Source organism: Astyanax mexicanus, chromosome 18 (assembly GCF_023375975.1).
Source record: "Astyanax mexicanus isolate ESR-SI-001 chromosome 18, AstMex3_surface, whole genome shotgun sequence".
In the NCBI taxonomy this organism is placed as follows: Eukaryota; Metazoa; Chordata; class Actinopteri; order Characiformes; family Acestrorhamphidae; genus Astyanax; species Astyanax mexicanus.
Window position 1 is genome coordinate 6,590,638 of NC_064425.1, and position 14,683 is coordinate 6,605,320.

The following is a 14,683-nucleotide window of genomic DNA, read 5'->3' on the forward strand; positions in this document are numbered from 1 at the left end:
ATTTTTACTTCACTACTGTACTTAAGTACTAAAATACTGTATCTGTATCTACTGGAGTATTATTTTTACTGCCTTACTGTACTTAAGTACTAAAATACTGTATCTGTATCTACTGGAGTATTAATTTTACTTCACTACTGTACTTAAGTACTAAAATACTGTATATGTATCTACTGAAGTATTATTTTTACTTCACTACTGTACTTAAGTACTAAAATGCTGTATCTGTATCTACTGGAGTATTATTTTTATGTCACTACTGTACTTAAGTACTAAAATGCTGTATCTACTTAAGTATTATTTTTACGTCACTACTGTACTTAAGTACTAAAATGCTGTATCTGTATCTACTGGAGTATTATTTTTACGTCACTACTGTACTTAAGTAGTAAAATGCTGTATCTACTTAAGTATTATTTTTACGTCACTACTGTACTTAAGTACTAAAATGCTGTATCTGTATCTACTGGAGTATTATTTTTATTTCACTACTGTACTTAAGTACTAAAAAGCTGTATCTGTATCTACTGGAGTATTATTATTAGTGCCATACTTTACTCAAGTACTAAAATACTGTATCTGTATCTACTGGAGTATTATTTTTACTTCACTACTGTACTTAAGTACTAAAATACTGTATCTGTGTCTACTGGAGTATTATTATTACTGCCTTACTGTACTTAAGTACTAAAATGCTGTATCTGTATCTACAAAAGGTCTACAAGTTTGTCTTGGTGTGTCCTAGTCTGTTCATGTTTCACAAAGCTATGGAATTTTAATCCAGACAATTTGCCTTGAATGTGCTGTCTTGTAAAGGTGTGGTTTGTCCTGATGCTTGGACTCTCCCTGCCCTCCCTATTCTCTCCTGTTCCCGACCCTCAAATCAAAAACCTTGCACAGATCATCCAATTACTTCGAAATGAATATGGGTGAGATCATTTTCATTAATAAAAAAATATATATGTATAATCAAACAAAACAATACCAATAATTACTTCTGTCACCTTGTTGCATTTCATACAAAATTACATTTGTTAATCTATAATCTCATACACATTTGATAAATTATTAGTTTCTCAATTGCTAAAAGAGTTCCTGGAGGTGCTGAACAATAGCTGCTGCTTTTTTTTTCACGCTGTGAAGCTTTAGCTCATCCCAATTAAATCACCTCAAATCATCATCTCAGTTGATCAGGTTTAGATCAGGGATTAATGTGGAGGACTAACACTTTTTTCACTGTTTACTACATACAATTCCATATGTTTACCTTAATTGTTTATGTGTTTAATATAAATCTACAAAGCAGGAAATAAATAAAATAAATAAATAGAAAAGTTTGTGTCCAAACTTTTCACTGTACTTTACCCCAAAATACACATGACTATTAGTGTTAAATACAAAGTAATATGGATGCTCGTTTAATCTTTACTGTTTGTGTGTGTTTTTTCAGCTATGGAGATTGTCAGTTTGCTATGGCCTTCAACACCCCAGCCAGTATGTGTGATCCTGGCGTCAACCCTGATCAGATCTTTTTAGATGTTGATCGAGACAACGTTTACAATACAATGAACAGTCCATCCAGACTTTTTGTGAGTGATAAACTGATCAGTGCCAAACCAAAACAAATCCCTAAAACATCTAACAGTTATCACTCTGAGTACCTCTTACTGGTTAAATCTAATCCACCAAACAAAGCTAGCAATGACCCACTTGTTAAGAATCTTCTAAATAAAGACCAAAGAGGCTGTGTGCTTTTCTACACCTACAACTCTCCCTGCGTGAATACCTGCTCAACACCTAGAAAACCGTACAGCATTATCCCAGCCCTTGACATGTTTACCTATCACAAAGGTCCAAAAGCCTTTGTTTTCACACGTATTTGGAAATATGATGAAGGTACAAGCCAATGGCGTGACAATATAAAAGAAGTGAATGCTAGAGTGCCTCTGTATCGCTGTGACAATAAAGGATGTATTCCTTGTGTGAAGAACAACAATGTAGAAAAGTGGTGTCTGTACAATTAAACACTCATACATGTTTCACCTGTACAACTGTTAGCACCCAATTATGACCCCTTTTATGTAGATGTTTCTTCAGATTCTCTTAAATAAAATGATCTGTTTTTATAGTGAATGTGTTTGAGTTGTGTGTAGAAATCCCAGAATTCTGATTCACCTCCTGATGGTGTAATACAGAAAGAACAGTTTAAAACAGCTCAACAACTCACAGCAAGAACTAGCCAGGAAAAAGTACAGCACTCAAACATGGAGGAGGTAATTTCATCATCTACAACTCACAGTGAGAGCTAGCCAGGATAATGTCCAGATTCCAAACATGGTGGAGGTAGTTTCATCTACAGCTCACAGTGAGAACTAGGCAGGCTCAGGTGTTGCAGCTCAGCTGTAACTTAGTAGTAGCAATAGTTTTTGTAGCTTTGTTGTTTAATTAACAATAAAAACAAACCACACAGATGAATTTCAAGGATATTTACGAAACAAGTTTTATTTGATATAATATCAATACACTGTTCTATTTACAAAATAAAAACACACTCTTTGTAGCACAATGGGTATATTCAGTAAGTCATATTCTACAGTACATCCATCTAAAATAAATTTCCACTTTTTTATTTTGCTCTTTTTGATTGCATTCAGCAAATTTGGATTTTCATAATGTGGAAATAAAAAACTATGTAGAAAATAAAGAAAAGGTTCGGATTAAAGGTTCGGGTTTTGGGGCTCAGTCCAGTCCTCACCCACATTATTGTGGTCCATATTTTTATTCTCTTACAGCTGAGCCACGTAATCTAGAGCGTTACCTGGCTCAGGTGTGTCGGAAGTGGTGAAAGAAGAAAAATCTGGACCGGCCTCGGGGTACTGAGGACTGGACTCGGTGATGTAGTGTGCAGTTAAAGCAGGTCAGAGCATTGTCTGTTACAGATAAGCATAAAAAAACGAGACTAAAAAACACTATTGCCGTCGCAAACAAGTCAAAATTCAAGTAAAACAGGATCTGTTGGGTTAAAGGAAATAAGATACTGAAGAAAAACAACAACAGTGTCGTTACTGCAGGTGAAAACGGACGAGAGACCAGAGATCAATATTCCACTGAACTGCACCGACCGGTAAAGGTAAAGGGTCGGACTTAAGACCCTAAAGATGACCACTGAGCTCACAAATACAGTCACAACCAAACCGTCAGACACCCCTGCTCACAATAAGGCTTTTATTTTAACTCATTTCAACATTCCTAAAAGGGATAAGGCTAAAATAAAGCATGTAGCATGTGGCTAACACAGAGTGGAAGCTAATTTTATTAGCAAGGATTAGCAAGGAAAGCTAATGATGCTAATAATGAAAGGAATGAAAGCAAATTTAAACCATTAAACATGATTACTGATTACTAAGGACAAAAAGCTTAAATTCCATTCCATTTCCATTTAGCATGTGGCTATCAAGTAAAAGTAGCTAATGTAACTAACCTGATATGTACAGTATCAATCAAATGTTTTGATATCTTTTTTTCTACAATGTAAATGAATACTGAAGTGCTCTTATCTGGAGCTGGTAACTCTGATGAACGTATCCTGTGCAACAGAGGAAACTCTTGCTCTTCTATCCCTGGTGCGGTCCTGATGAGAGCCAGTTTCATCATAACGTTTTTGACGGTCTTTGCAGTGACCAGTGATGGGAATAACGGCGTTGGTTACGGGGGCAAGTAACACAAAAGTAACGCAATAGTTACTTTTACTGGTAACTAGTTACTTTTAGTAACTCAGTTAGTAACTCAGTTACTTTTTTGGAGAAGTAACTAGTAACTATAACTTATTACTTTTTCAAAACACTGGCAGTGACTGAACTTTTCTTTACTTAGTTAAGAAGTTCGTGTCATAATATGGATTAGAGCATTACTCAAATATTCCCTCAAACACATTAAGAGGAGCAAGAAATTCAAATAATTAACACTTGATGAGTTCAGTACAGCTGTTAACTGAAAGCCTAGGTGACTACCTCATAAAGCTGACTGAGAAAATACAGCCTAGATGTGCAAAACTTTGAAGAATCTAAAATATTAAACTTATTCTGGTTTACTTAGCAAGTTTTCTGTTTACTAAATAATTTCACATTTTCTTTGTAGTTTGAATAACTTTAGTATAAATCTTCAATGCAAAACATTTAAAAATAATGGAAAAAATGCTGAATTTAAGGTGTCCAAACTATTAACTGGTACTGTACATAATATTTAGTGAAAGCAACTGTGATCATTTTAGCATGTGGCTATTACAGAGTGTCAGGAGGGTCTAAAGGTTTGACTGGACTGTGTTTGCTATCATAAAGAGCTTTTCTATGCATTACAGTCTTTACTCTGTGTGTGTGTTTGTGTGAATGCATGTAAAACTTGTAAAACAAATCCTTGCTCACAGCAATTAAAAACTGCTAATATATACAACGAAAAATTGAATCCAGATCCACCGTAAGCTTGGGCTTCATTGGGCGTAATAAATAAAGTAAACAGAAGCCCTTTAATAATAATAACACAACTTCCAAACACTTGTTATGCGTAAATAAAGGAATAAACAATAATTAAAATGGAATGATGAGAGTGGTTGTGATTGGGTGGCGGCCGGAAGTCCGAGAGTTAGAGCAGCCGCCTGCAGGAATGTGCAAAGGTAATAAGTGATTAAATCTTCTGGTGTATCGAGGGATTCACCCTGTGAGTGATCACCCCCCACCCGGGGGTCATTCTGTAACGGTGGGCGTGTCTGTGGGCTGCTTTTTCACCACTAGATAACGTTTTATCTTACAGCTGAATGTGTGTTACACTGATATACAGTTGAAAGTGTGTGTGTGTGTGTGTGTGTGTGTGTGTGTTTGTGTGTGTTGAGTTCAGTAACCTGTTGGGTTGGGTGTGTTCAGTTACCTGTACATCACTGTCAGACAGTCTGTGCAGGTGTGTTCATCAGCAGTTTGTTCAACATTAGTCAAGGTTCTGGTTCTAGATTGGGTCAAATTCTATAGTAGACCCCTCCCCAGCCCCTCTACAGGGGTCCCATAAGTCCGAGTAAGAGTGTTGATACAGGATTAGTTTCACTAGGGCTGGACGATGCGCCTTTATCATTCATTTATCACCAATAAAATAAATATTAATAAATCCACAGCTTATACAGCTCTTGATTTCGCTATTTATAGGTTTATGTTTGAGTAAAATGAACATTGTTGTTTTATTCTATAAACTACGGACAACATTTCTCCCAAATTCCACATAAAAATATAGTAATTTAGCGTTATTTAGCATTTATTTGCGGAAAATGAGAAATGGCTGAAATAACAAAAAAAGATGCAGAGCTTTTCAGACCTCAAATAATGCAAAGAAAACAAGTTCATATTCATAAAGTTTTAGGAGTTCAGAAATCAATATTTGGTGGAATAACCCTGGTTTTTAATCACAGTTTTATGCATCTTGGCATCATGTTCTCTTCCACCAGTCTTACACGCTGCTTTTGTATCTTCCTCTTGATTATATTTCAGAGGTTTTCAATTGATGATAGTTAATTCAATAATCAAAAACAATAATTACATATAATTTACCATATAATGTGGAATATTATTAATTTATCATTTTATTAATATATTACCAATTAGAAATCATGTATAACAATGGATTTATTATAATTATCAGTAAATATGGATCACGGGTGGTCATTATTCATGATCCATGATTATCAATGCATGATTATTTCGAAGTAATTAAAATAATTTATTTATTGAGTCATGAAATACTAATGGACCAATGATAATTCGTTATGGGCAGTAATATACTAATAGTGATATACTGATATTCCACTCTGTCAATATGTATATGTTGATAACTCAATATTTAATAACTTTAATAATTAGTGATAACTAGTGAAAGTTTGTTTTATATTGATTATATTGTGATGTTGTATGATTTGTGTGCGCATTGTTCAGCCCTGGTGAGGAGTAATCTCTGCAGGGTAATAGAGATTAGAGTTCCAGAGAAACCAGAACCAGAACCGGAGTCAGATCCAGGATCAGCACCGTCGTTCCGAGACGCCGGGCGGAGCTCAGCTCTCCGGAGTGTTCTGTGTGTCGCTGTCGGGACTCCCGACGTCCCGCCGCACCCACACCACCTCGTCGCCGGGCGGCGGCTGGTCGTCCACGCTGGCGACAGACACGGCGCACTGTTTCCCCAAGTGAGAAAGCCGCATAGCATGCTGGGATTTGGAGTCTTTGCTGTCGGACTCGGCCTGCTCGTCCTCTCCCAGCGACAGCGCCGAGATCTGTCCCTCCACGTCATCTGGCGTCGCCGGGCTCAGAGCGGACCGGCTCAGGTCTTCCTCCTCCTCCTCATCGTCCTCCTCGTCGCTCAGGATGTTCGTCTCCTTTACCTGCTCCTGCTCCTCGTAGCGCTGCAGGTCGAACTGCTCCTCCACCCAGCGGTCTGTGTCCCCCGGCTGCAGGGCATGCTGGGAATCCGGAGAGTCAGGGTCGGCATCGGCGTCTGCGTCGAATACGATGTCTGTATCGATGGTGAAGCGGTTCCGCACCAGCTTACGCCGCCCCAGCGTACGCGTCGGAGCCGAGGCTGCAACCAGATCCAAACAGTCATTTTAATTATTAAATAATATTAAAACAAGCTAAACTAATCCAGCTATAAAATGATCACAGAAAACATTAAATAACTGTACTGGGTCATTATAAGCCTTGTACAATTGCTCTGTCACTGAGCTAATTTCTTCAAATGCATTAAATTATATTACTTTTAAATGCATTATATTCCATTATTTTCATGAAGTTAATTTGGAATGATCACATTATTTATCTCTAGTTAATCATGATAAGGTGTACATTAATTAACAGTACTTACAACAGAAAGTCTCAAATGATTATTAATTGACACTGGTTAAGATATTATTAATCATTACAACATGTTTTAAATAATGTAATTCCTACTGTAAATTAATGATTAGTTGACATATTTACTATAAGCACCGTTATATGTGACTCTTAATGTAAAATGTTACCAATTATTTGTGTGCAGTTAATAGTAATTAAGTGATTTATTGATTTACTTATGTGTAGGTAACTGTCATTACATGACTTATTTTCTTACGTTTATTGTGAATAAATAAATAATGAATGTTTGTGTTGGTAATTGTGATATTTCTACATTTTTGTGCATAAGAATCTGTAGTTAACTGAATCTAGTTCTATTTCTATGATTAATTCTGTGTAGTTAGTAAGTACCATAATTTTATTTGAATTATTTTGTATACAAAATCGTGAGGAATTTTTGGTAAGTAATTGTGATTAATTGCATTTTTCTGTAGTTAATTGTCATTAACGGCATTATTCTTTGTTTACATAATTGTGCTTGACTGCAATTTATGTTTTTTACAGATCATAATTAATAATTAAATGTGTGGGTAATCATGGTTAATGGATTTTTTGGTATTGTTACTGAAGTTAAATACTTTTGGGGTAATAAACTGTGATTAAATGCAATTTCTCTGCAGTTATCTGTAAATAACTGAATTATCTTAGTGTGAGTATCCGTGTGTCTTTGGGAGAGCAAGGGGAGAAGTTTAAAACTTAGAGACCAGAAGGTGAGTGAGGGGTTTACCTGCTCGGTTCATGGCGGGACGGGCTCCTTTCAGAGCACACAGGCGCTTCCCCCCGAACGGGACGTACTGCTGGCTGGGAGGAAGACTCTCGGTCTTCAGCAGCTGCCGTCTCTGCTTATCCCTCAGAATGGAGTGCACCGTCCTCAGAAAGTCCTTCTTACTCTCGGGAGAACTGAACAGAAGAGGAACAGCAATAAGAACAGAGTTTTTTTATTTCTGTTCATCATTCTGACTGCAGGTAGCGACATTTACTACTATATCTTCAGCATCAGCAACTTTCACTACTGCTGAATCCTATTTCTCATAGGAGCTTAGTGTTTAGAGCAACAAGTGAAATGGGACTGGGCCTTAGGGTTACAAAAATACGGTGAGTGTGTGTGAGGGTGTATATGAGAGAGTGTTTGTGCAATACTGAGTGTGAGAGTGATATTACATTACATCAGTGGCGTGCAGTGAATATATTGGGTACCCCTTCTGTAATCCCCCCCCACCTCGCCGCCGCCGACCGACACGTAGATAAATATTACAATAACTACATATTCTCTGTCTTGACCTAGTTATATTAACTTAATACACATCAACAGCCCACAAATACAGCTACAAACAACAAAAGTATACAATAGACCAAACAATAAATGCTTAATTTGCCTACAAATACAACCGTTCAACAAAAATCCATTATATTTATGCCTACACCAGTACACCAGGGCAGCCAAAACATTAAGTACACACAAAAACTCACCAGTCAGGCAGCCTTTTATTGTAAATTAGTTTCACATTGAAGGACAGCCTTGAAAAAGGCATTTTAACATGATATGACACAATATCTGTCTGATTTACAGCCGCAATTCCATGATAGTTCGCTAACTATTGAACTAATCCAGCATGCGAACCGTTTTACACTAAGCAACGCTGAGAAGGGGTTATGCAGCCATGGCCCCGCCCCCGTAGTGAAAATCATGAATCTGATTGGTTACACTGTCTTTCGACTTGCTAACAGATTCATTACATTATCAGATAAGAGTCCTGTAGCATCTAAAAAACACAGACTAATGCTTTAAATTAGTTGCTGTTTTTTATTTTAGTTAATTTATAAAATAAATTCATACACTTACAATAGCTATGATATATATTTCCTGACTAAAAATTATGTAATTATTTACATGCATTTATTGTCACCCTTTCTCTGAAGGGTTAGAAGGACCTCACTGCACACCACTGCATTACATTACATTACATTTGGCAGACACTTTTGTCCAAAGCGACTTACAATAGTGAAGTACATTTAGTAAAATAAGACATAGAAGCTTAAGGTAAAAAAAAAAAAATAAACAGGAAACAAAGGAGGCCAAAGGGAAATAGTGAGATAGAGGAGGAAAGGAGGGGAAGAAGGAAAAGTGATAAGTGTTGGACAGCGGTCAGACCTGCAGCACAGGTGGAACACTCTCTCTGGTCTTCCTTCTGATTCCGATTTGATGTGAATGATTTCACACACTGTAGCACTGTCACCATCTGCACACACACACACACACACACACACACATACACACAAACAAGCAAAAGAGTCAGCTTGTTAGCGGCACTTACACTGTGCTATTATAATGCACCACTAGGTAGCGACATTTAAAACTAAAGGTGCTTTCATAACATATCAGTTGGGTTCAGACTTTTTTTTTTTTTTTTATCAAAGTAGCATGTGTGGACCAAATTCAGGCAGGGAACAAAATTCAGCACAACTCCCTCCAAATACACACACTTCTACAAACCAATCAGTGTGAAGAACGGGAGATGCAATTCACGTCTGTGATGACGATATAGCACAGTTCTTTAATCTACTTACTAAAGTGGTTCAGATTTTGTTTCTGATTTTTTAGTTGTAAAAACACTGTAAAGTATTACCATAATATTTAAAAGGCAAATTCAACTCAGCTTTGATGCTGTGTACAAATTGAAATGTGTGTGTGTGTTTTTGGTCTGGTTTACCTGCACCACTCAGAGCTCGCACTTGGAGGGCGCTGGTGGAGATCATGTGACGGAAACGGAACGGATCTCGCTCCTCACCAGAGATAGACGCCCGGTGAGATCCACCCTGAAAGAGAGGGAGGGAGAGAGAGAGAGAGAGAGAGAGAGAGAGGGGGAGAGGGAGAGAGAAAGTTAGTCTGTGTTCTGTGCAGTATAACAATAAATTAAATCAGAAGTGTTCACTCTGAATCTGATCTTTATGTAACGGAGTGTCTGGAAGAGAGAGAAGGTCGGGAATCCCACTCACTATTTTCTTCTTCTGCTTGGAAAAGTCCTTACACACAAACACCACGGCCGTCTTAAACACTGCAGAACAGAACACAGAGCACGGATGCAATCAAACACAGCATATTAACAGATCAGAGAGCAGCTTCAGCAACAGTGTATGTTTTTAGATGACTGTATTGTGTGAGAGTGATTGTATTCCCAGGGCTGGTATTGTCAATATATGGTTTATGCAAAACGAAATAAGGCATTTTTTTCTCCTTTTGGACCTCCTATTACTCTAAAATGCCACAGTAACATCACTTTATACTTATTAGATATTAACAGTATAGAATACTATCATTAACAGTATAGAAATGTTTCTTCATGAATTTAATTGTGTCATTAATTTGCTGGTTTTATAGGACTCCAAAATCTGGTTTATGCAAAACCGAATAGACATTTTTCCTAAGTTTGACTTCCCATCACTCTAAATTGCTACAGCAATATCACTTATATTAAAACATAGACCTTGAATACATGAGAATGAGATCTTCATAAATTAAGTGGTGTGATAAGATAACACTTTGATTTTCATGTTTTTAAGACTCCAAACTCTGGTCCATATACAAACATATATGCAACATACATACTGAATGACTACTATTACAAGTGTTCTTCAACATTTCAGTGGTGCAATTTGAGTGTGTAGTAGTGTATGTGTGGTGGGTCGTACCAAACGTTGCAAGTTGGGGCTCCTTCTTCCACTTGCCCAGAGACGAGGGGGGGTTGAGCCAGGTCACTGAGGTGTTCAGCAGCAGATCACCCATAGACAGGTCAGCCACCTGGAGCCATCAGCGTACAGTGTGGTTAGATAGGGTTTATCAGGGTGTAATAAGGTGTCATTCAGTATATATGGCCAGTTAAATTATATAAGTTGATATAAGAAATATGATGGGGTTAAATTAATTAGGAAGTTGTGAGTTAAAAGGTTTAAAACTCAATAAGTGTATTGCTGTATAATAAGGAATAGGTTTAAGTGCATGGTATTATGTGCATTAGGATATATCAGGGTAAAATGATCGAGTAAGAGAATGTAATATGGTTTAATGGCGTGTAACAGAGTGTAACGGAGTAAAAAAGGATATAACAAAGTGTTAATAGGGTATTACAGGGTGTAGCAGATTGTGGAAAATTGTACCAGGATGTTACATGGTTAAATGCATTAAATGATAGTGTAATAGAGAATAATAAGCTGTAACAGTGTAGTGGGAGGAAAACAGTGTACTGCTAATAGAGGGTGACAGGATGCAAAAGGACTTAATAGGATGTGCAATGTGCAATGTGTTACAATAGGATGATGTAACACAGTGTAATGTGTTACAATAAGATGTAACAGAGTTTGGCAGAACAGCATGTAACAGAATGCAATTGAGTGTAACAGGATCTGTTAGTGTGTAACAGGGTGTAATGAGTATGATAACAGGGTGTAACAGAGTGTAACACACACCTCTTTCTTTTCCCCAGTCTGTTCTGAGATGAGCTGATCGAAAACTGCACCAAACTCTTCATGAAGCTTCTGCATCTCATTAATGTGACTCGCCACTTTATTCATAGCCTTCATCGCAACTAAACACACACACAGACACACACACAGACACACACATTAATGATATAAATATGCAGTAAAAGTATATTAATGTATAATTAATTATAATGTGGGTGTGCAGTACCGTCGAGGTGGTAGTGCTCCTCGCTGTCGGGGTCGGTGAGTGTGTAGAGCTCTCTGAGCAGCAGGGGGTATTTCAGGACTCTCTGAATGGGTTTGATCAGGTAGGACTCCAGAGTAGACGAGTGCTGCTGCTTGGGGTTCCTCTCGTCCAGAAACGCCTTAAACGCAGGATCTGTCTTTGCTGCAGGAACACACACACACACGATCACAATAACAATAACAATATTAATAAATCATGGACCCAATAAATGTGAGATTATTATTATTATTATTATGCACTGGCCACAGTAACAAACAAAATTATACTAAACAAGGAGAACAAACGAAGAGATGAAAGTAGAGAGAGAGAGAGAAAGAGATGGAGGGAGAGATAGCATGATAGAGTGAGGCAGAGAGAGAGAGAGAGAGAGAGAGAGAGAGAGAAAGTGGTAGAGAGAGAGACAGGGAGATTGGTAGGGAGTAAGAAGGAGAAAGGGATGGGAAGAGACAGAGGGAGATAGAGAGAGGGAGAGAGAAAGTGATGAAGAGATAGGGTGGTAGAGTGAGGGAGAGAACGAGTGGTAGAGTGAGAGAGAGAGTTAGAATGAGGGAGAGATATATTTTTAGAGTCAAGGAAAGATAGAGTAAAGGTGAGAGAGTCGTAGAGTGAGAGTGGTAGAGTGAGGAAGAGATTGAGTTGTAGAGTGAGGGAGAGATAGAGTGCTAGGGTGAGGGGGAGAGAGTGAGCGAGCGAGAGTGGTAGGGAGAAAGAAAGAGAAAGAGATAGGGAGACACAGAGCGAGAGAGGTAGAGAGAAAAGGAGAGATACAGTGATGAAGAGACACAGTGGTAGAGAGAATGAGATAGATTGAGTGGTGGAGTGAGGGAGAGACAGAGTGAGGGGAAGAGAGAGAGAGAGAGTGAGGGAGAAATAGAGTCGTAGAGTGAGAGTGATAGAGTGAGGGAAAGATAGATTGATGGACAAATATATTGGTAGAGTGAGAGAGAGATGGAGTGAGGGAGAGAGAGAGAGAGGGAGATATATATTGGTAGAGTGAGTTTACCTTTCACCAGTACTTTGGGGACTTTGGTGTGGCTGGCGCAGAAGGCGCTGTAGATTTTGAAGCGGTCGGCGTAGTAGAGGAAAGATCCGCCCAGAGAGAACAGGATCTTCTACAACACAAGAGAATGATGAGGGTGGGTGTGTGTTGGATGTTCTAACTGTAGCTGTGTTATTCTGCTAGGTTTAGCTGTGTAATTCTGCTGGGTTTAGCTGTGTAATTCTGATAGGTTTAGCTGTGCGGTTCTGCTGGGTTTAGCTGTGTTGTTCTGCTGGGTTTAGCTGTGTGGTTCTGCTGGGTTTAGCTGTTTTAGCTGTGTTGTTCTGCTGGGTTTAGCTGTGTGGTCCTGCTGGGTTTAGCTGTGTAATTCTGATAGGTTTAGCTGTGCGGTTCTGCTGGGTTTAGCTGTGTTGTTCTGCTGGGTTTAGCTGTGTGGTCCTGCTGGGTTTAGCTGTGTTGTTCTGCTGGGTTTAGCTGTGTGGTCCTGCTGGGTTTAGCTGTGTTGTTCTGCTAGGTTTAGCTGTGTAATTCTGCTGGGTTTAGCTGTGTAATTCTGATAGGTTTAGCTGTGCGGTTCTGCTGGGTTTAGCTGTGTTGTTCTGCTGGGTTTAGCTGTGTGGTTCTGCTGGGTTTAGCTGTTTTAGCTGTGTGGTCCTGCTGGGTTTAGCTGTGTTGTTCTGCTGGGTTTAGCTGTGTGGTTCTGCTGGGTTTAGCTGTGTGGTTCTGCTGGGTTTAGCTGTTTTAGCTGTGTGGTCCTGCTGGGTTTAGCTGTGTGGTTCTGCTGGGTTTAGCTGTGTTGTTCTGCTGGCGTTAGCTGTGTGGTTCTGCTGGGTTTAGCTGTGTTGTTCTGCTGGGTTTAGCTGTGTGGTCCTGCTGGGTTTAGCTGTGTTTTTCTGCTAGGTTTAGCTGTGTAATTCTGCTGGGTTTAGCTGTGTAATTCTGATAGGTTTAGCTGTGCGGTTCTGCTGGGTTTAGCTGTGTTGTTCTGCTGGGTTTAGCTGTGTGGTTCTGCTGGGTTTAGCTGTTTTAGCTGTGTGGTCCTGCTGGGTTTAGCTGTGTTGTTCTGCTGGGTTTAGCTGTGTGGTTCTGCTGGGTTTAGCTGTGTGGTTCTGCTGGGTTTAGCTGTTTTAGCTGTGTGGTCCTGCTGGGTTTAGCTGTGTTGTTCTGCTGGGTTTAGCTGTGTGGTCCTGCTGGGTTTAGCTGTGTGGTTCTGCTGGGTTTAGCTGTGTGGTCCTGCTGGGTTTAGCTGTGTGGTTCTGCTGGGTTTAGCTGTGTTGTTCTGCTGGCGTTAGCTGTGTGGTTCTGCTGGGTTTAGCTGTTTTAGCTGTGTGGTCCTGCTGGGTTTAGCTGTGTTGTTCTGCTGGGTTTAGCTGTGTGGTCCTGCTGGGTTTAGCTGTGTGGTCCTGCTGGGTTTAGCTGTGTGGTTCTGCTGGGTTTAGCTGTTTTAGCTGTGTGGTCCTGCTGGGTTTAGCTGTGTTGTTCTGCTGGGTTTAGCTGTGTGGTCCTGCTGGGTTTAGCTGTGTTGTTCTGCTAGGTTTAGCTGTGTAATTCTGCTGGGTTTAGCTGTGTAATTCTGATAGGTTTAGCTGTGCGGTTCTGCTGGGTTTAGCTGTGTTGTTCTGCTGGGTTTAGCTGTTTTAGCTGTGTGGTCCTGCTGCGTTTAGCTGTGTTGTTCTGCTGGGTTTAGCTGTGTGGTCCTGCTGGGTTTAGCTGTGTTGTTCTGCTGGGTTTAGCTGTGTAATTCTGCTGGGTTTAGCTGTGTAATTCTGATAAGTTTAGCTGTGCGGTTCTGCTGGGTTTAGCTGTGTTGTTCTGCTGGGTTTAGCTGTGTGGTTCTGCTGGGTTTAGCTGTGTTGTTCTGCTGGGTTTAGCTGTGTGGTTCTGCTGGGTTTAGCTGTTTTAGCTGTGTGGTCCTGCTGGGTTTAGCTGTGTTGTTCTGCTGGGTTTAGCTGTGTGGTCCTGCTGGGTTTAGCTGTGTTGTTCTGCTGGGTTTAGCTGTGTGGTCCTGCTGGGTTTAGCTGTGCGGTTCTGCTGGGTTTA

The 14,683-nt window shown here is 39.5% G+C and overlaps 1 protein-coding gene across 4 annotated transcripts in view; it reads right to left on the minus strand.

The window, feature by feature from the left end:
* Positions 1-2,475: 2,475 nt before the first annotated feature.
* tiam1b (TIAM Rac1 associated GEF 1b) overlaps positions 2,476-14,683 on the minus strand; it is a 97,289-nt gene continuing 85,081 nt past the window's right edge. For all 4 annotated transcript variants that reach the window (XM_049466963.1, XM_049466964.1, XM_049466965.1 and 1 more), the window contains 9 exons: positions 12,647-12,755; positions 11,605-11,784; positions 11,382-11,500; positions 10,608-10,716; positions 9,915-9,973; positions 9,629-9,734; positions 9,070-9,157; positions 7,645-7,817; positions 2,476-6,606 (listed from right to left, as the gene is read on the minus strand). In XM_049466963.1, coding sequence (XP_049322920.1) covers positions 6,086-6,606; positions 7,645-7,817; positions 9,070-9,157; positions 9,629-9,734; positions 9,915-9,973; positions 10,608-10,716; positions 11,382-11,500; positions 11,605-11,784; positions 12,647-12,755 — 1,464 coding nt within the window. In that variant the 3' untranslated portion in view covers positions 2,476-6,085. The remainder of the gene's footprint in view (positions 6,607-7,644; positions 7,818-9,069; positions 9,158-9,628; positions 9,735-9,914; positions 9,974-10,607; positions 10,717-11,381; positions 11,501-11,604; positions 11,785-12,646; positions 12,756-14,683) is intronic.